Source organism: Lithobates pipiens, unplaced genomic scaffold, assembly GCF_037356315.1.
Source record: "Lithobates pipiens isolate NorthernLeopardFrog02 unplaced genomic scaffold, aLitPip1_a1.2 Scaffold_30, whole genome shotgun sequence".
Classification (NCBI taxonomy): domain Eukaryota; kingdom Metazoa; phylum Chordata; class Amphibia; order Anura; family Ranidae; genus Lithobates; species Lithobates pipiens.
The window spans coordinates 90,097,081-90,120,344 of NW_027507791.1; the positions used below are offsets into that span (position 1 = coordinate 90,097,081).

Below are 23,264 nucleotides of genomic sequence, written 5' to 3' on the forward strand. Positions count from 1 at the left end.
ACCAATTTAAACAATATTCAAGGACAACACAAGTAAACACAAAATGCAATTTGTAAATGAAGGTGTTTATTATTAAAGGTGAAAAAAAATCCAAACCATCATGGCCCTGTGTGAAAAAGTGATTGCCCCCTAAACCTAATAACTGGTTGGGCCACCCTTAGCAGCAACAACTGCAACCAAGCGTTTGCGATAACGTGCAATGAGGCTTTTACAGCGTCCTGGAGGAATTTTGGCCCACTCATCTTTGCAGAATTGTCCTAATTCAGTTACATTAGAGGGTTTTCGAGCATGAATGGCCTTTTTAAGGTCATACCACAACATCTCAATAGGATTCAGGTCAGGACTTTGGCTAGGCCACTCCAAAGTCTTCATTTTGTTTTTCTTCAGCCATTCGGTGGTGGACTTGCTGGTGTGTTTAGGATTATTGTCCTGCTGCAGAACCCAAGTTCGTTTCAGCTTGAGTACACGAACAGATGGTCGGACATTCTCCTTCAGGATCTCTTGGTAGACAGCAGAATTCATAGTTCCTTTTATCACGGCAAGTCTTCCAGGTCCTGAAGCAGCAAAACAGCCCCAGACCATCACACTACCACCACCATATTTTACTGTTGGTATAATGTTCTTTTTATGAAATGCAGTGTTCCTTCTACGCCAGATATACTTGGACACACACCTTCCAAAGAGTTCCACTTTCTCTCATCGGTCCACAGAATGTTGTCCCAAAAGTCTTGGGGATCATCAAGATGTGTTGTGGAGAAATTGAGACGAGCTTTGATGTTCTTTTTGCTCAGCAGTGGTTTTCTCCTTGGAACTCTGCCATGCATGCCATTTTTGCCCAGTCTTTTCCTGATGGTGGAGGCATGAACGCTGACCTTAACTGAGGCAAGTGAGGCCTGCAGTTCCTTGGACGTTGTTGTGGGGTCTTTTGTGACCTCTTGGATGAGTCGTCGCTGCGCTCTTGGGGTAATTTTGGGCGGCCGGACACTCCTGGGAAGGTTCACCACTGTTCCATGTCTTCGCCATTTGTGGATAATGGCTCTCACTGTGGTTCGCTGGATTCCCAAAGCTTTGGAAATGGCTTTATAACCCTTTCCAGACTGATAGATCTCAATTACTTTCTTTCTCAATTGTTCCTGAATTTCTTTGGGTCTCGGCATGATGTGTAGCTTTTAAGGATCTTCTGGTGGACCTTACTGTGTCAAGCAGCTCCTATTTAAGTGATGCCTTGATTGTGAACAGGTGTGGCAATAATCAGGCCTGGGTGTGGCTAGAGAAATTGAACTCAGGTGTGGACAACCACAGTTATAGTATGTTTTAACAAGGGGGGCAATCACTTTTTCACACAGGGCCATGATGGTTTGGATTTTTTTTCACCTTTAACCACTTCAGCTCCGGACCAATAAACACCTTAAGGACCAGAGGTCTTTTTGCAATTTCGCACTGCGCTGCTTTAACTGGTAATTGCGCGGTCATGCAATATTGCACCCAAACGAAATTTGCGTCCTTTTCTTCCCACAAATAGAGCTTTCTTTTGATGGTATTTGATTGCCTCTGCGATTTTTTTTTTTGCGATATAAATGGAAAAAGAGCGAAAATTTTGAAAAAAAAAGATATTTTCTTCTTTTTGTTATAAGAAAAATCGAATAAACTAAATTTTAGTCATACATTGAGGGCAAAATTTATTCAGCCACATGTCTTTAGTAAAAAAAATGTCAATAAGCGTATATTTTTTGGTTTGCGCAAAAGTTATAGCGTCTACAAACTAGAGTACATTTTCTGGAATTTACACAGCTTTTAATTTATGACTGCCGATCTCATTTCTTGAGGTGCTAAAATGGCAGGGCAGTACAAATCCCCCCTAAATGACCCCATTTTGGAAAGTAGACACCCCAAGGAAATTGCTGATGGGTATGTTGAGCCCATTGAATATTTATTTTTTTTGTCCTAAGGGATTGAATAATGACAAAAAAAAAAAAAAAAAATTTTTTTTACAAAAAGTTGTCACTAAATGATATATTGCTCACACATGCCATGGTTATATGTGAAAGGACACCCCAAAATACATTCTGCTGCTTCTCCCGAGTACGGGGATACCACATGTGTGGGACTTTTTGGGAGTCTAGTCGCGCACGGCACTCCGAAAACCAATCACCACCTTCAGGATTTCTAAGGGTGCAAATTTTTGATTTAACTCCTCACTACCTATCACAGTTTCGAAGGCCATAAAATGCCAAAATAGCACAAAACCCCCCCAAATGACCCCATTTTGGAAAGTAGACACCCCAATCTATTTACTGAGAGGCATGTTGAGTCCATGGAATATTTTATATTTTGCCAAAAGTTGCGGGAATATTACAAACTTTTTTTTTTTTGCACAAAGTTGTCACTAAATGATATATTGCTCACACATGCTATGGGCAGAAGTCAAATTACACCCCAAAATAAATTCTGCTGCTTCTCCCGAGTACGGGGATACCACATGTGTGGGACTTTTTGGGAGCCTAGTTAACTAGCTACCTAGCGACACTAGCGACACTGATGCAGCGTTCAGAAAAATTATCGCTTAGTGACACTGGCAAAAGGGGGTGAAAGGGTTAACTAGCGGAAATCAGGGGGTTAAAACCATTATTGGGTAGTATATCGGGGTACCTAGCGCTATAAAAACCTGGCGGTGAACCTAAAAAAATAACTAGCTACCTAGCGACACTAATGCAGCGATCAGAAAAACGATCGCTTAGTGACACTGGCAAAAGGGGGTGAAAGGGTTAACTAGCGGCAATCAGGGGGTTAAAAACATTATTGGGTAGTATATCGGGGTACCTAGCGATATAAAAACCTGGCGGTGAACCTAAAAAAATAACTAGCTACCTAGCGACACATGCAGCGATCAGAAAAATGATCGCTTAGTGACACTGGCAAAAGGGGGTGAAAGGGTTAACTAGCGGCAATCAGGGGGTTAAAAACATTATTGGGTAGTATATCGGGGTACCTAGCGATATAAAAACCTGGCGGTGAACCTAAAAAAATAACTAGCTACCTAGCGACACTAGCGACACATGCAGCGATCAGAAAAATGATCGCTTAGTGACACTGGCAAAAGGGGGTGAAAGGGTTAACTCTAGGGGCAATCAGGGGGTTAAATCTTTATTGGGGGGTGATAGGGGGCTACCCTGGACCTAACACTAACTGTCCTGACAGTTTTTACTGTCACAACTGACACTGAATGCATTGATCAGTAAAGAAATGATCAATGCAATCAGTGACACTGTGACTGGGGGGGGAGGGGGGGCGGGGGGGGGTCGGGGGGGGTTTGTGTGCCTGTGTGTACCTACATGTCAGTGTAGTGTTCGTGCAGACTTACTTTTACTCTTTTCCTCGTAGTCCGGTCAAAAAGACCGCCCCGAGGAGAATGACATCACTTCCTCCTTCCTGTGTAAACAATACACAGGGGAGGAAGCTTCTCATTGGCCAGGAGCGATCCAGAGGGGGTGGCCGAAAACCAACGGCCATCCCCTCATCACGGAGCGCTCCTGGACCGAATCGGACCGCCGTAACCAGCGGGAGGGGGTCCGATCGGACCCCCCACCCGCTGGAAGGCAATCACGTAGATGTACGTGATTGTGCCTGCCTGTGCCATTGTGCTGACGTACATTGGCAATACGGCGGTCCTCAAGTGGTTAATAATAAACACCTTCATTTACAAATTGCATTTTGTGTTTACTTGTGTTGTCCTTGACTATTGTTTAAATTGGTTTGATGTTCCGAAACACTTAAGTGTGACAAACATGCAAAGGAACAGGAAATGAGGAAGGGGGCAAACACTTTTTCACATCACTGTACATGCCTCCCGCATGTATCTTTACCTGTCAAATGTCTCCCCTCTGTCTGCTATGAGACCCGAAAAACAGCATATTCTGTGGGTGGGTCTATTGTCTGGAGCTTGGTGGGTGGAGTCGTGATGTCAGTAGACTCCCCACCCACCTCTACACTCCCCTTGTCAATATGCATATTCTCCTGTGAACTTACACTGAACTTCTGCTATGATCTCTAACATCCAGTGAAAAGACAGGAAAGTAACCACATGACTTCAGCATGCCAAATCATGCTGAGGTGGGGAACATACAATTCTGGCAGAGCAGCAGAAGAAAGGAGTGGGAGGGAATTAAAAAATAATGCATGTCTCTTAGGCTTAGGCACGAGATATGTAAATCACCTGTCACTCACAGCAAGGGGGAGGATTTGACAAAGTTTTTCTCTCTTTGTCAAGAATTATCTCACTGAACAATAAAAGAGGATTGCTCAGAGCTGGATTAACTCTTTGTGGCAAGACTGGGCTCAAATGATAGGAAATTATAAATTATACTCTACATTATGACATAAAAAAAAAAAAGCCCGGGACCACTGCAAACTGTCGAGCTGGCTGGCAATAGAGGATAAGGAACACTTATTTTCTTCCCCTCCTTTGTGATGAAGCTGGAAGCAATGAGGATTTTATCTCTTCCAGTTTTGGTTTGTTGTTTACACATTATTCATGGCTACGCAAACAGCTGATCACACCAATTTCTGTTTGATCAGTTGTTTTTGAGGTTAGAGGAGAGATTAGTGGTCTAACAGACCCTAAAGGGTACCTGTCACTGCCCATGCTATCACAAGGGTGTTGTTCGTCCCTTGTGATAGTTATAAAGTTAATTTGAAACCACACTAACAAATATGATACCCCGTTTCCCCGAAAATAAGACCTAGTGTTATTGTCGGTGATGGCTGCAATATAAGTCCTAACCACCAAATAAGTCCTACCCTGTTTCCCTGAAAATAAGCCCTGCCCTGAAAATAAGACCTACAAGGACTTTAACTAGGGCTTATTTGGGGGGTAGGGCTTATATTGAAGCCATCACCGACAATCACGCTAGGTCTTATTTTCGGGGAAACAGGGTAGCTGTAATTTTAGTGCTTGAAGTTAGGTTTAGCTCCAAACTTGTAACCTGTAAAGCCTATAGAGATTTTTAGGGACTGTAGTTTGTCACTGGGTGCACTAAAATGCCTTTAAGTGTACATTTTCCTGAAAATTTGCATTTGATAAATAGCTGTGCAAATATCGTTTGATATTAAAAATTATTGCAACCACCATTTTAATCTTCAGGACCTCTGCTTTCAGAAAATAAATAATGTTTGGGGTTCTAAGTAACTTTCTAGCAAAAAAACAAAAAACAAAAAAAAAAACAAAAAAAAAACTAATAAAAAAAAAAAACAGATTTTAACACATGTGTGAGAGACATGTCAGAATTGGCCTGGGCAGCAATTGGTTAAAGAAAAATTGAACTTACAGAAACATTGAGGTTTATTTCTAGTAGTAAAGTCTATACCAGATACAGACTGGTTTATAATTTAGCAGGATCCACTATTTAGAAAACAACTCCCTGACAAACCAAAAATCACCTTCAGAAGCGCTAAATCCCTAGCGAATATACCAGCCCCTAGTAAACTTGCCTCTAAAAGAAAAAAAGTAGAATCTGTGTGAGCAAAATGCCTTTTGTACACTACAGCTGCTAAACTGAAGTTTAAGAGCAATTGGGTGTTTTCAGTAGCCCCTGAACTCTCTCCTCTGTTATCTTATGTGTACACGCACACTCAGTAGTTTAGAGGCATATAAAGTGATTGTAAGGGTTTGTTTTATTTCTTTCTTTCTTTCTTTAAATAACAAACATATCATACTTACCTCTACTGTGCAACTAGTTTTGCACAGAGTGGCCCCGATCTCTGTCTTCTGGGGTCCCTCGACGGCTCTCTCAGCTCCTCTCCACAGCAGATAATCCCCTAGGAGAAGTGCTCTCCTGAAGGGGTCACCTTGCGGGAGCGTTCCCGAGTCCACCATTCGGGGTCCACAGACAGCGGTAGCCAATGGCTGCGCTGCTATCAATCTATCCAATCAAGAGCCAAGAACGCCATGCAAAGAGACATCGTGTCCCCGCCGGGTCAAGTGCCAGGGCTCAGGTAAGTAAAACAGGGGGCTGGTCACTGCCAGGTGTTTTTTCACCTTAATGCATAGGATGCATTAAGGTGAAAAAACACAAAATTGCATTCAGGACTAGTTTACTGGCATTTCAAACGTCAAATGCTTGTAACCGCAGTAAACCTCGTAAGCGTTTTTAAGGGGGAATACATTTCTAATCATTTTTAAACATAAAATTTTTGGAAAAAACACAAACTTCACCACATGCTGTTCCTGCATCAACAGATGAGTCTAGTAGTGATGAACTTTAGTCCTCTCATACAATTTTCTACATCTACGGAGCCACAGCAACATCAGGAGCATTTCTTCATACATGCTCATAATGGGATCAATTGTAAAAACACAAAAAATAAGACCGCTATCTAAAAGCGCACTGCTCTCTCTGCTGCTGCTGCTATCTTCTCTCACATAATGGCTAAACTCCCATAAACTCAATATCTAAAAGCTGTAAAATGGCAGTTTTTCACACTGGGTTTCCAGCTGTCAGTTTCCAGCGTTCAGAAGAGTTAGTCAACTGTGTACAAGAGCCCCAAAATTGAGGGAGTTTTAGATGTGGCCACAATAAATGGCATTACTGTCAATCCATTACCCATTGAAAAACGTAATTTTCATCTGCTAATAAGATATGTGACATGGAATAATTTATGAACTGTAGTGCACAGTATGTAGTATATTTGATAGAATGTGTTGTGGCCCAGTCCTCCTCCTATATTTATCCTTATAGCCTGATTGTTAAAGCACCACAAACACTGCATTTGATGTGCTAATTTGAGGTGTATTGCACTGTGCACTGGTTTGTACTAGGGGGTACACAAGTTTTTCTTAGACATCAATGATTCAGATTTTTTTTTTTTAAATGTGCATTACATGCTTTTTTTCTCAACATTTTTATTTTATTTTACAAAATTACAAAAAAATACAAAATTCTTTAAAATGGGTTCCTATGAATATATATGTTTGGGCAGCTTAACTGTGTCAGTGGTGTGTTGTGTTCCAGGTGAGAGCTAACTTTATATTAATTTTGTAGTTTGTGGAAAACGCTACAAGAACAGACCTGGCCTCAGCTACCATTACACTCACACTCACCTCGCTGATGAAGAAGGGACAGACAGCAGAGACCAGGAGACTCGATCCCCATCCTCCCCTTCCATCCACAAAAGTGAAAACCAGAAACGTAAGTTTACACTCATCACTGAGAGAGGTCTTATTCTCTGCCACACTGAATTTTCTATGCTCAATTGCAGCACTTTCTTTTACCTTTTTGAAGTGTACCTATGTTGTGTGTGAGTAACACATTTCACCCTAGAATGATGCATTAATTTATTTTAGAAATGTCATGATAAAGTAATATTAAAGGCTATTTTTTCCCTATTAAAACAATAAGTTGGTTATACTTCCCTACTCTGTGTAGCGATATTGATATAGCAAATTCAGATCCCACTGAGTCACTATAGGTTGTACAGGTGGAACTATGAGCTACACCCCTGTACATCAACCTTAACCACTTGACAACAGTGCACTTAAACCCCCCTCGTGACCAGACCAATTTTCAGCTTTCGGTGCCATCACACTTTGAATGACAATTACTCAGTCATGCAACACTGTACCCAAATACATTTTTTGTCCTTTTTTTCATACACATAGAGCTTTCTTTTGGTGGTATTTGATCACCTCTGGGTTTTTTTTATTTTTTGCGCTATAAATGAAAAACGACCAAAAATTTTGAAAAAATACACTTTTTTCTTCATAAATTTTGGCCACAATTTATACAGCTACATATCTTTGGTAAAAATAACCCAAATTAGTGGATATTATTTGGTCTTTGTGAAAGTTAGAGAGTCTACTAGCTGTGGTGCAAATCATAAAATATTTTATCACACCTGATGTACTGGTGGTGTCACGTACCTGGTGGAAGGAGCCCGGAGTGCAGGGAGCGGCCTCTCGTAAGCCTCTGGCTCGAGATTCCCTGGAAGTGGGGACAGGATTCTAGAGTTCAGAGGGCACAAGTGCCAAGCAGGTGAATAGTAGGATTGGCCCTGGAACTGGCGGCAGACAGCGGCAGACACTGGTAGGTGGTTCTGGAACAGCTGGTAAGCAGTCAGCGGCTGGCAGCGGGTACAGGTGATCACACTGGAACAGCTGATAGGTAGGCAGCAGACAGCAGCGGTCACGGATGGCAGACTGGAATGGCTGACAGGCAGGCAGCAGACAGCAGCAGCACGGATGGCAGACCGGAACAGCTGGCAGGCAGGCAGCAGACAGCAGCAGCACGGATGGCTGGCAGGCAGCAGACAGCAGCAGCACGGATGGCAGACTGGAACAGCTGGCAGAACAAGCGGGGTCAGATACAAGCCGGGTCGTCAACAGGCGGGCAGCAGCGGTACACAGGAGAAGGCAGAAGCGAGGTCAAACAGTCCGAAGGTCAAGGCTGGCAGCAGGCAGGGATAGTCAGGAGCAGGCCAGGTAGAACAGAACAGGAACAATCAGGTAAGCAGAGGCAAGTAACCGGAACGCTGTAGACTGGACAGCACAGAGGCACTGGAACGGATTCCTTAAGAAGCCCTCTGGGCGCCAAGAGCGGTCGCAACGGCGTGCCCGCGCGCGCCCACGTGAAACCGTGCAGCCGTTCGTGACCCGCGCACCCGCGTGCGCTCATTAGCAACATCGCGCACCCGCGTGCGCTCGTTCGCAACCTCGCGCACCCGCGTGCGCCCGTTCGTACCTACTCGCACCCGCGTGCGTCCGTTCGCGCCAACGCGCGCCCATGGAAACCTATTAACGCTCAATGAAGGGATTCCGTGGATGGGTCTTCCATGAGCCACTGGATTCCGGAGACGACCATGACAGGTGGCCTATCTCATTTCTTGTGACCCAAACAAGCCAGAAAAGTACAAATACCCCCCCCCCCAAATGACCCCTTTTTGCCTTTTTGGAAAGTAGACATTCTAAGGTATTTAGTAAGATGCATGTTGAGGTTTTTGATGTTGTCATTTTTCCCACAATTCTTTGCAAAATTAAGATTTGTTTTATTTTTTATATTTTTCCACAAAATTGTCATTGTAATAGGTTATTTCTCTCACATGGCATGTGTATACCACAAATAACACCCCAAAATACATTCTGCTACTCCTCCTGAGTATGGCGAATATATGTGTGGGACTTTTCCACAGCCTAGCCACATAGAGAGGCCCAACATGCAGGGAGCACCATCGTGTTCTAGGAGCATAAATTACACATCTAACTTCTTGACTACCTATTACACTTTTGAAGCACCAGGACAATGACACGTGACACTGACGTGGCACTGATGACACGTGACACTGACGTGGCACTGATGACACGTAACACTGATGTGGCACTGATGACAGATGGCACTAATACGTGACACTGATGACACGTGACTGATGACATGTGGTACTGATGACAGGTGGCACTGATACCTGGCACTAATACGCAGCACTGACAGATGGTACTAATACGTGGCACTGATGACACCTGACACTGATAACAGATGGCACGTGACACTGACAGATGGCACTAATATGCACTGATGACAGATGGCACTGACACGTGGCACTGATGACACTTATATGCGGTACTGGGTACAGGTGGCAGTGGCACTAGATGGCACTGGCACTGACAGTGGGGACTTGTGGGCACTTCATTTTCCGTTTTTGTTTTTTTATCACGCTGCAGCGTTCATCTCTCCCTCCTCACACGCTGTCACTGTGTGAGGAGGGAGAGCTGGCGATGAGAGATGATCTCTTATGTTTACATATAAGATCATCTCTCATTGGACACTCCGATCACGCTGTAAACGGCCGCTTTGATTGCCCATTTACAGCGATCTGTGACTGGCTGTGTCCAAGGGACATGGCCAGCACAGAATTTACCCGATGCACGCTCGCAGGAGCGCGCATCGTAGAAGCAAACAGGACGACGTCCTCCCGGCAATTGGCGTCCGCGCTGCAGCCGTCTTTTGGCTATAGCACGGACGCCTAGTGGTTAAATTGGGTGTAAACCTCTGACATGAAATATGTTTTCCTGACACCAACAGGGGAAAAATAAAAAGGTGACTGGAGGGATCTCCAGCATAATTCACGGAAATCGTTATTACCAGATACAAGCACAGCAAATTTTACAAAATTTATTTTAAATACAAAAGCTTAACCTGTATTGAGTTTATAAATAACAAATATCTGTCAATTTAAATTTTCACCTTTTTGTGAAATGGTGAAAATTGAATGTATACAAAAAAAAAGTAAATAACCAAATTTCTGTAAAAATCTGGAGCTTTTAATTTTTTCCTTACAGCTTTCAGAGTTTGTAAAATACCCCCCAAACCATATATTTTCTGAAAGTACGACCAGTAGAATAAAAATAAACTACAAATTTTTACTCCATGCAATATCTGCGCAAATGTCTTTGAAATCGTTCTTTCCACAAAAAAGAAAAACAAAAGAAAAACACTAAAATACCTATTTGCACACATAAACACAGCAGAACTTACAAAACTAATGCTAAATTCCTACTAAGACCTAGTTCACATTTGATATATACTAATGCATACGCCCATGGAGGGGTATGTTTACCTGTACAGGGATGCATAGGTATTCTGCACCTGTGCAACCCCACACACGATGCACAGAACACCTGTGCATTCCCATGCACCCGCTGTGTCCCAATTGACATCAATGGGACTGCCTGCATGGGGATGCATGGAACACCTGTGCATTCCAGCGCAGCTAAACGTGGCCTTGCTGTAGTATGCACCATGTGAATGCCTTATTTAGACCTGAGGTTGTAGGTGCAATAGGCAGCAGGCAGGGTACTGTGGCCATGATGCTTCCTGCCCATGGCAAAGTTGACTCAACTTGTAGTGATGCTGCCTGCTGAACACTACACATTCAAGTCAATGTAAAAGTGCCAAAAATGTCCCACAGCCTTGTGCAATGCACACAGTTGCGGTGCTTTTGGCGCCAAAATGGGGTTAAAAAGGGTGGAGAGAAGGCATCACATCGCTTCCTCACTGCCTGTCAGTTTATTTATCATTAACTTTTTCATTAAGATTTATATTAAAGAAAATACAAACACGGTATGCAGTGCTTCAATACAATATAAGCACACAAAGTTGCAATTCAGTAACAATTTATTTAAATGACATACAGGACCCGATCATTCAAAGAAAGACTGCATAACAATATTCCACCAGTTTCAAAGTAAGGACATATCTCAACAATTACAGTGTGCCAGCATATGATGATCAAGAAGAGGAACAGTGAAGTATATGGAGTAATTCTGAATGTATAACTGGGGGGTGGGTTGCGCTATGGATCCTTAAGAGTGAATGTAGAAAGGAAAAGAAAAGAAAAGTTAAAAGGTAAGAGCAGCCTCTATTGATTTCCACCCACGGGTGGAACGATGCAAAGACAAAGGGGGGTAATAGATATGGCGCTTATACCTATATGTGGGGACTAGTAGTGTGTTGGTGTATAAAAATGTATTGTATTGTATAGGTCAATTTTCACATGTGTGGCAATATATAATTCTTAAAGTGCTGACTAATTTTGGGCCAAAGTGTATATAATATATATTTTCCAGCGTGCTGGTTCAAAACCCAAAATTTTAAAATTAAATGAAAATTAAATAAAAATACAATAAACTCAAAGTGCACGCCAATGGCAACAGGTTACAATGTAGCAAACCATATAACTTATTAATCTAAATAGCAATATGCAGTTATTAACCACTTTCAGACCGGACCATTTTGCTGGTAAATGACCAGAGGTCTTTTTACACTTTGGCACTGCGCTGCTTTAACTGGTAATTGCGCGGTCATGCAATGTTGTACCCAAACAAAATTTGCGTCCTTTTCTTCCCACAAATAGAGCTTTCTTTTGATGGTATTTGATTGCCTCTGCGATTTTTATTTTTTGCGATATAAACGTAAAAAGACCGCAAATTTTGAAAAAAAATGATATTTTCTACTTTTTGTTATTAGAAAAATCCAATAAACTCAATTTTAGTCATACATTTAGGCCAAAATGTATTCAGCCACATGTCTTTGGTAAAAAAAAAGTCAATAATTGTATATTTATTGGTTTGCGCAAAAGTTGTCACATCTACAAACTAAGGTACGTTTTCTGGAATTTACGCAGCTTTTAGTTTACGACTGCCTATCTCATTTCTTGAGGTGCTAAAATGGCAGGGCAGTACAAAACCCCCCCAAATGACCCCATTTTGGAAAGTAGACCCCCTAAGGAAATTGATAAGAGGCATGTTGAGCCCATTGAATATTTTATTTTTTTGCCTCAAGCGATTGAATAATGACAAAAAAAAAATTTTTTTTTTTTTTTTACACAAAGTTGTCACTAAATGATATATTGCTCACACATGCTATGGGCGTATGTGAAATGACACCCCAAAATAAATTCTGCTGCTTCTCCTGAGTATGGGGATACCACATATGTGGGACTTTTTGGGAGCCTAGCCGCGTACGGGGCCCCGAAAACCAAGCACCGCCTTCAGGCTTTCTAAGGGCGTAAATTTTTGAGTTCACTTCTCACTACCTATTACAGTTTTGAAGGCCATAAAATGCCAAGATGGCACAAAACCCCCACAAATGACCCCATTTTAGAAAGTAGACACCCCAAGCTATTTGCTGAGAGGCATGTTGAGTCCATGGAATATTTTATATTTTGCCACAAGTTGCGGGAAAATTACAAACTTTTTTTTTTTTTTCCACAAAGTTGTCACTAAATGATATATTGCTCACGCATGCCATGGGCATATGTGAAATGACACCCCAAAATAAATTCTGCTGCTTCTCCTGAGTATGGGGATACCACATATGTGGGACTTTTTGGGAGCCTAGCCGCGTACGGGGCCCCGAAAACCAAGCACCGCCTTCAGGCTTTCTAAGGGCGTTACAGTTTTGAAGGCCATAAAATGCCAAGATGGCACAAACCCCCCCCAAATGACCCCATTTTGGAAAGTAGACACCCCTAAATTTAGGGGTACACTAGTGAGACTAGGTAATAAATGGCGGGTGCCCTGAAACTATAAAAAAATAACTAACCAACCAGCGTCACCTGTAACAGTTATATGGTGATCACTGGTGAAAGGGTTAACTAGGGGGCAATTAGGGGGCTTTATGCGGTAGTATATGGGGGTCCCTGGCGCTATAAAAAGCTGCAGCGAACCTAAATACCTACCTGCCTAACTAGCGTCACCTGTGACACTAATACAGCGATCAGAAAAACGATCGCTTATTAGGCTGGGTTCACACTGGAGCGATGCGGGAACGCCACGAATGCGCGGCGGGTTCCCGCATCGCATGCCTCCCGGCGGCAGTTCACACTGCCCTATGCGAACTGCTGGGAGTGTCAGTGAAATGTTACTGACACCCCCAGATCAGTTCGCATATCGCAGTGCGATCTGCAAACTCGGATCGCATGGTGTGAACACCCATGCGATCCGATTCTGCTGCGGGCCAAAAAAAGGGTCCCGTGCGAATTTGCGGCGGGTGCGGCGGGTGCGGCGAATGGCTGAACTCGAATCGCACAGAGATCGGATGTTTTTTGCACTGCAGTGCGGTGCGAATCACATCCGTTCTCATAAACCGCTGCAATGTGAACCCAGCCTTAGTGACACTGGCGACGGGGGGTGATCACGGGGTTAAACCTTTATTGGGGGGGTTAGGGGGGTACCTTAGAACTAAAGGGGGGCTAACCCTAACTGCCCTAACAGTTATTAGTCACAAATGACACCCGCCGGGTGATCAGGGGGTTAAACCTTTATTAGGTAATAAATGGCGGGTGCCCTGAAACTATAAAAAAATAACTAACCAACCAGCGTCACCTGTAACAGTTATATGGTGATCACTGGTGAAAGGGTTAACTAGGGGGCAATCAGGGGGCTTTATGCGGTAGTATATGGGGGTCCCTGGCGCTATAAAAAGCTGCGGCGAACCTAAATACCTACCTGCCTAACTAGCGTCACCTGTGACACTAATACGGCGATCAGAAAAATGATCGCTTATTAGGCTGGGTTCACACTGGAGCGATGCGGAAACGCCGCGAATCCGCGGCGGGTTCCCGCATCGCATGCCTCCCGGCGGCAGTTCACACTGCCCTATGCGAACTGCTGGGAGTGTCAGTGAAATGTTACTGACACCCCCAGATCAGTTCGCATATCGCAGTGCGATCTGCAAACTCGGATCGCATGGTGTGAACACCCATGCGATCCGATTCTGCTGCGGGCCAAAAAAAGGGTCCCGTGCGAATTTGCGGCGGGTGTGGCGGGTGCGGCGAATGGCTGAACTCGAATCGCACAGAGATCGGATGTGATTTGCACTGCAGTGCGGTGCGAATCACATTCGTTCTCATAAACCGCTGCAATGTGAACCCAGCCTTAGTGACACTGGCGACGGGGGGTGATCACGGGGTTAAACCTTTATTGGGGGGGTTAGGGGGGTACATTAGAACTAAAGGGGGCTAACTCTAACTGCCCTAACAGTTATTACAGTCACAAATGACACCAATGCAAAAAAAAAAAAAAAAAAAAATGACATTGGTGTCACTGTGACTGGGGGGCAGGGGTAATTGGGGGGGTGATCGGGGGGTAAAGGGGGGGTGTGAGTGTGCCTGGCATGTTCTACTGTGTGTGTAGAGTGTTGGTGCAACTTACTGATCCGCTCTCCTCCGTGTCGGAACGAAAAATACCGGCACGGAGGAGAGAATACATCACTTCCTCTCCTGTGTTTACATTACAGGAGAGGAAGTGATGTCACCGGGGATTTCTATTCGTCGGGAGCGATCGCGAGGGGGTGGCCATGAATGAATGGCCGTCCCCTCGTCCGGGATCGCTCCCGAACGAATACCGACCGCCGCAGGCACCGGGCGGGGGCCCGATCGGGCCCCCGACCCGCGGGAGGCAAGGGACGTACATGTATGTCCTTATGCCTGCCCGTGCCATTGTACCGACGTACATCGGCGTGCGGCGGTCGGCAACTGGTTAAAGTATTAATCTAAATGGCAATATGCAGTTATTAAAGTGCGCGTGCAAATAAATGCTTGCAGACCTATAGGTGAAGACTAATTGTGATAGCTGGTGGATTAGTCGTGAAAAAAGAATATTAAAGTATATTACGTATACTGTGGTGCCAAACTATAATAAATAAACATATATGAAATATCACGGTGGTAGCATAAACTGGTCTGATAGTGATGCTTTACATAAATTAGTATAAAATTAATGAAAATTAAAAATTAAAATACCATCTACATGAAGCATAAATGTGCTAAAATGATAAAACACAGAAAAATTAAATAAAATTAAAAAATCCAAAAAAACGTGCAAAGTTAGTGCAAGAAAATGTGCAAACAATGCAGGCAAATTTTAAACATTGGACGTGATGGAGCAAGTCTCTATTGGGTGGCGGAAAATCTATCTGGAGCGGGATGACGTCCGTGTGACGAAACGCGTAGGGCGTGGCCAGGCAGCGTACACCTCGAGCTCAGACGGAGATTGCAACAGCGGGAATTTTAAAAGCTGTACACACCGCACTTTTAAACCAGTTGTTTGTGAGTAATTTTTTAACTATTTTCTGCAATAAAATTCTTTAAAAACGGTATCACACTATGGTTGTGCCTCTTCTCTACTCCATATAAACGGGGCTTATTGCTACTCACGGAGGAACGAGGGATCCCTAATCTTTAAAGTGGAAGGAAGCCAGAGAGCCGCACAATAGCTAATATTGTGAATGTTGATCCACCCCGGATGGGGTCCTCCTTCTGGTGAGAGCATAATAATTTTAACACCCTTTTAAGCCACCGAATGTGAAGAACACAGTTGGAAAACATCACCCCCCTCCTTTTCTGCACCTGCGGTTTTTTCCGCCACCCAATAGAGACTTGCTCCATCACGTCCAATGTTTAAAATTTGCCTGCATTGTTTGCACATTTTCTTGCACTAACTTTGCACGTTTTTTTGGATTTTTTAATTTTATTTAATTTTTCTGTGTTTTATCATTTTAGCACATTTATGCTTCATGTAGATGGTATTTTAATTTTTAATTTTCATTAATTTTATACTAATTTATGTAAAGCATCACTATCAGACCAGTTTATGCTACCACCGTGATATTTCATATATGTTTATTTATTATAGTTTGGCACCACAGTATACGTAATATACTTTAATATTCTTTTTTCACGACTAATCCACCAGCTATCACAATTAGTCTTCACCTATAGGTCTGCAAGAATTTATTTGCACGCGCACTTTAATAACTGCATATTGCCATTTAGATTAATACTTTAATAACTGCATATTGCTATTTAGATTAATAAGTTATATGGTTTGCTACATTGTAACCTGTTGCCATTGGCGTGCACTTTGAGTTTATTGTATTTTTATTTAATTTTCATTTAATTTTAAAATTTTGGGTTTTGAACCAGCACGCTGGAAAATATATATTATATACACTTTGGCCCAAAATTAGTCAGCACTTTAAGAATTATATATTGCCACACATGTGAAAATTGACCTATACAATACAATACATTTTTATACACCAACACACTACTAGTCCCCACATATAGGTATAAGCGCCATATCTATTACCCCCCTTTGTCTTTCCAATTCTGAATGTATGGATTACTAAGTATTCTATGTCATTAGAACAGATGAGATGAAAAAATGACATAAGGGAAAGGAAAGGAGTAAGAAAAGGGAAAGAAAGGAGTGCCGCAACATTCCAATATAGTGACTACGACCCCGAGGCCTGGGTGCCTACAGATTCAGAAATAGGGCCATACAGGGTGGGTGGCAAGGGAGATTTAGATGCATGTAAGATATTTTGTATTCATACAAAAAGATAACAGTCAACACTTTGTGTTACTTTGACAATTGTATTATATTTGCTCTGCTGGATTGTAAAATGTATCTGATCAGGATAGGAATGGGAGTTTCTATTTGTTTTTAAGCCCTTTTACGCCGACCGTATGCAAATATGTGGTTTCGGCTTGAAGGGGTTTTACCAGGGGCCTGTGGCATCGGCTTGAAGGGGTTATACCATTTTTTAGAGCAGGTGGTAGAATTTCTTGGCATAACAACCAATGCAGCTAAGAAGCCACTTGGCTGTTATCCAAATCTGTGCGGGGGGACGCCCCCCGCCGCAGCTCACCCTGGGCTCTCCCGTCCCACTGAGAGGCCAGAGCGACCAGCTGGCACGTCCCCTGGCTGGTCGTAGGCCCAAAAGAAAATCGCCATCGATCGGGTCTCGGATCTAGTAACCAGAAATTTACAGAAATCTTAAAGGCACCAAATTTTATAAAACTGAGTATTCAAAACAGCCAAACTTGCCACTTTGAATGCTTTTAAGTGCAAAGGGAGGGAGTTTGGGGTCTTATAGACCCCAGATACCTCCATAAAGAGTACCTGTCACTGCCTATTACTGTCACAAGGCGTGTTTACATTCCTTCTGACAGCAATAAAAGTGATCAGATTTATTTTTTCAAAAAATGTTTTAAAAGCACCTTATCCCTCCGTGCTCGCGCACAGAAGCGAGCACATATGTAAGTCACGACCGCAATTGTAAACACATGTGAGGTATAGCCATAATAATTAGTGCGAGAGCAATAATTCTAGCACAAGACCCCTCTTTAGCTCTAAAATACAGGTGGAACGCATTATTATTGTATAGAGTAGAGGCGTGGAACGTACGCTGAGCGGCCATCTTTTAGAAACTGGAAGTAAACACCTGTGACACAGAGGGGTGGATTCTGCTCGAGTTTGATTGTTCTATGGTATGTATTTTATATAAGGCAGTACAGCAGTAGTGAAAGTACACCCCAGATGATGTCCTAGCGGACGAAACGCGTCAGGGGCCTCCATTGCTGCCTACTTTTTATTGATATGCCTTTGAATGACTACTTAAATGTGAGTTCATTATTTTGTTTTTATTAAATTTTCATTTTTAAACGGTATTATGCTATTTTGGCTTTATCCTTCCATTCCATGTTAAATTTGGTGGCTGTCGGAGATGTCTCTTCAAATATTATAACCATATATGTCCAAGAATTTGAAAAGGGCTATTCACACAGTGAGATTCAGTAGACCTGTGATTGCAAAGCCAGTGCCCCTGAATTGGAGCAGTAAGAGATTTAAGACCCTTTGAACATATGTTTAATTGGGTCATCAAGATCTGGTAAGCCTGCATTTTTTACGGTGATGGTATCAGCACAGTGGTGAATTCTTCAGATATACCTTTTTTGGATGTTCTCCAGATCACTTTTATTCGTTTTTTTTTTTTGGGACTTCACTCCACGCATAATGGACTTTTGATATGGACTATATCTAATCACTAAATGTTCTATTTGATATATAATATGTTAATGTCCGTATAGATGCTTAGGTACATTTTAACGTTACAGAAGGTTTTTTTCAAATATTTTTTTTTACGTTTATGAGACACTTGTCATATTGTTTTGTCAACATACATACATATATATATATATATATATATATATATATATATATAATTACCTAGCGCTGCACTTTATATTTTTTCACGTTTTTTGGCTAAAAATATCCATGTTTTAGTGTGCCGGCTGCTTTTTTTGAGATATTTGGGACAGCGCAGTGTCACATTGGTTGTATCTAACCCTCTGGAGCTCTAAACCGGTAACCTGTAGAAAGCGCTAGTTTGTTGCCATTCCACAAGTGTGCGCAATTTTAAAGCATGACATGTTGGGTATCTATTTACTCAACGTAACATCTTTCACATTATACAAAAAAATTGGGCTAACTTACCGGTTTTGTTTTATTTTAATTTCTAAAAGTGTGTGTTTTAAAAAAAAAAAAAAATTAAAAATGTGTTTGAAAGACTGCAACAATTGCCATTTTATTATCTAGGGTATCTGCTAAAAAAAATTATATATATATATATATATATATATATATATATATATATATATATATATATATACATATACACACACACACACACACACACACACACACACACACACACACACACACACACACACACACACACACACACACACATATAATATGTTTGGGGGTTCAAAGTAATTTTCTAGCAAAAAATACAGATTTTTAGCTTGTAAGCAAAAAATGGCAGAAAAAGCATTAGGCATGAAGGGGTTAAAGGTGCATGCTCTAGGGCTGTTATTTCTGCTTCTAATTTCTTTGCTTAATGAGTCACTGACCTAAAAATACTACAGGTGTTGGAACACATGATATGTTGTTTTAGGTCATTGTTGCAATTACTAGTAAAGAAAGGATCAGGATGACAGCCCTAAAGCATGCACCTTAAAGTAAGCCAGGGCTTGACAAATCCCAGGCAACAGGTCGCCATGGTGACTAGAAATTGTGGGTTTTTGTCAGCCTAGCTAGCCTGGGTATGGGAGGTTGCATAGGGCTGCACAGATTCTTTCACAGGCTGATCTGAGCTAGCAGCTGCATTCACATGGGGCTGCCAAACTCACAAACCACAGGCTGCTTGGTGTAACAGTGAGCCCCACTTGCTGCTGATCACAGGGGGGGGGGGGATCCGGACCCTGACCAGGGATTCAGCCTAGCCCGACTGCTCACTGTGAGCCCTCACTGTCCTGCCACTTATCACAGGGGAGGGGAGCCGGGATCCAGACCTGGCTGGGATTCAACCTGCTTGCTGCCTTACTGAACAAGAGACCCAGTCGGCGTGAGTTAACGTCAGCTTTGCTAAAGGGATCCAGCAGTAAGAGGGTTCAATCTTGAAGAGATCTGGACCCCAAGGCGGGATTTGCTGCCCAGGGAGAGCAGCTCTTTGGGAGTCCAGAGCTTTTGACCTTCAATCAAGGGAAGCTGCACAAGATAAAGGGGGTGCAGAAGTAGTCAGAAAGGAAAGTTTATTGTACAAAATATAAAAAAGTACAAACAGTCGGAGTATGCACAGAGTAAAACATCCAGGAGAAAGGACAGGATGAATAATATACAAACAGTGAATCGGAAAGTATACATACCATAAAACAAACCCCGGGCAATATGTTTATCACAGTATGGCATATACTTTACATGTACAACTCAGTGTTCATCAATGCTTAGTCTGACAAAACAAACCAAATGAACTAGCAGAGTGTGTGTCCTTATCCGAATAAGTGTTATGCCGCGTACACACGAGCGGACTTTTCAACATCCAAAGTCCGACGGAATGATTCCGTCAGACTATTCGATCGTGTGTGGGCTGCAACGGACTTTTGATTTGCAAAAGTCTGACGGACTGTAGAAAATGGAACATGCTTCAAATTTTTCCGACGGAACTCCGCCAGACCCGGTCCCTCCGAAAAATTCGCTCGTGTGTATGCTATTCCGACGGACTAAAACCGACGCTAGGGCAGCTATTGGCTACTGGCTATGAACTTCCTTATTCGAGTCCAGTCGTACGTCATCACGTTCGAATCCGTCGGAGTTTGGTGTGATTGTGTGTGGCCAAGTCCGCTCAGTCGAAAAGTCCGTCAGAACTCTGTCGGAACTCCGGCAGAACTCCTTCGGAAGTCTGTCGGACATAAGTTCTCTCGTGTGTACGGGGCTTTACAGTTGTGCATAGAGTTACAGCGCAAACCTGTATCAACCATACCTCTACATCTGAAGCAGTCTATCCAGGACTAACTGAGGCCGAGCTACCTCAGGAGTGTATAACTATTCTTGCCAGGTCTTGGTAAATTTACCAAATGCATTTCTATGCTGATAGGTAGTTTTCTCTCTAATGTCATTGACCTGTTGAATCCATTGGTGCCATGTAGGTGTATGAGGAGATAGCTAGAAAGCTGATAGTGAGATACTGGCTAAGTAGAATAATCTAGTTAAGGCAATGTATTAGGTGAATAAAGTAGTTCTTCCAGCCCACCAAGCATGCAGATAACTGGGTTTAGCTGTAGTTGCAGTTGATAAATACTATTAATAATCTGGAGCACTTCCTGCCAGTATCTCACTAGCTTTGGGCAGTGCCACAGCAAATGTATTAGGGTACCTGGGTGCAATTGACACTTCAATTGGCACACAAGGGGGGGGGGGGTCCCTCCTACCCCATTTAGACAGCTGTATAGGAGTTCTGTACACATGGTGTAGGATGAATAAATGCGGCAATAGTGTTATCGACACCGAGCTGTCCAGCAGCTAGAATTTTGAATATTGTGTACCGTATATACTCGAGTATAAGCCGAGATTTTCAGCCTCTTTTTTGAGGCTGAAAGTGCCCCCCTCGGCTTATACTCGAGTCACCGCTGTCTGACTGCCCGAACAGCGTGTCGAGCAGACAGACAGCGGCCATTCTACCTTTCAAAAGCCGCGCCTCCGCCTCCGCCTGTGATAGGCGGAACACTCAATTTCCCAGCAGTCAGTGTTCCGCCTATCACGGACATCGGCTCATCCTCGGATGAGCCGATGTCCGTGATAGGCGGAACACTGACTGCTGGGAAATTGAGTGTTCCGCCTATCACAGGCGGAGGCGGGGCTTTTGAACAGGGGAATGGCCGCCAGGGCGCCGACGAAGAGCGGCGATCCTGGCATGGGACGACACGGAGGCTCGGGACGGGACGACACGGAGGCTCGGGACGGGACGACACGGAGGCTCGGGACGGGACGACACGGAGGCTCGGGACGGGACCGGACGGGACCGCTCGGGACACAGGTAGGCTGGACACACAAGGCTGCACGGACACACACACACACACACACACACACACACACACACACACACACACACGGATGGATGGATGGACACACACACACACACAGGGATGGATGGATGGATGGACACACACACACACACACACACACACACACACACACACGGATGGATGGATGGACACACACACACACACAGGGATGGATGGATGGACACACACACAGGGATGGATGGATGGACACACACACAGGGATGGATGGATGGACACACACACAGGGATGGACGGACACACAGGGATGGACGGACACACACAGGGATGGACAGGCATATCTCACCCTCGGCTTATACACGAGTCAATAGGTTTCCCAGTTTTTTGGGGGTAAATTGGGGGCCTCGGCTTATACTCGGGTCGGCCTATACTCGAGTATATACGGTAATTGTAATAGTGTATAAGAATATTGTGACCAGATATCCCCATCTGTAGAGCTAAGATCTGCTTCCCATTTCTCCCTACAAGGTAAAAGATCTGGTGCCTGTATATGCAACAACAGGCAAGCATATATACGGGATAATCCCCTTCTTATCTGGAGTAGCTAGTATTGAACTAAGAAAATCAGAGTCATCCAACTTCAGAATCAAACTTCTGCCTTGCGTCCACATAGAATGTTTCATTTTTAAATACATGTAGTGGCCATGATATATCGGAGGGAATTCCTGTCTTAAGTGATCAAAAGTTTTCATAGTAGACCCATTGAACAACTGTGAGAGATATATGTTTTTTTATTCATCTTTATCTCATACTAGATTGAGAAACATAATACATAGCAAATTCAGTGTACATTTAACAATTCGCCAGTAACAAGTGTAATTATATATTTCCCCTCCTCTCCCCTTCTACATATGTTCATTACTGGGTGATCTTTTAGTCGAATCCCCGACGAATAGACATATTTTCTCTTTTAAAAAAATAAACAACCCAAACCAACTAAACACTTGCACATATAGCCAGAAACAATAAAATCTTAAGACACCATAATTCTTATTTCTCATATGCTACCAGGTATCAGGAGTAGTGATGGCCGAACGGTTCGCCCGGCGGTCGTTTCGCGGCGAATTTCCGACTTTCGCCGTCCGCGGGTTCGAACGCCTTTTTCCGTCGTTCGCCCCGGCGGACTTACGTGTTTAATGTATACAAGAACTTTAACCTTTCGTGACACGTTTATCATGTGTTACAGGACAACCAATTGAGACATGACAGCTCATGGACACTTGGACATTCCCCCTAACCTATAAATACACCCGATCCGGTGGCCATTTTACATTCTTTCTTCTGTCACTGTAGGGAAAGGATCCTGTGTGGAGTAGGGACAGAGAAAACGCTAGCTATTTGGTACACAAAAGTTCTTTTCAGGACTGGTATAGGTGTTAGGTCAGCAGCCTGAGTTTCTTTTGTCAGTTTAGATAAAGGGACAGAGCGCTGTATGCTGCTATTTTAGGGACAGCTCAGCCAGATTAGTCTTTCTTCATCATCATCATCATCATCATCATTAGCTGTTACTA

At 43.2% G+C, this 23,264-nt stretch overlaps 1 protein-coding gene across 8 annotated transcripts in view; it reads left to right on the top strand.

Annotated features, from left to right (window-relative positions):
• DPF3 (double PHD fingers 3) overlaps positions 1–23,264 on the top strand; it is a 717,329-nt gene that overhangs the window by 568,410 nt on the left and 125,655 nt on the right. For all 8 annotated transcript variants that reach the window (XR_013264877.1, XM_077464591.1, XM_077464592.1 and 5 more), the window contains one exon: positions 7,038–7,184. Coding sequence is in view for 7 of the 8 variants with exons in the window: in XM_077464591.1 (XP_077320717.1) it covers positions 7,038–7,184 (147 nt within the window). In the remaining variant the exon portion in view is untranslated. The remainder of the gene's footprint in view (positions 1–7,037; positions 7,185–23,264) is intronic.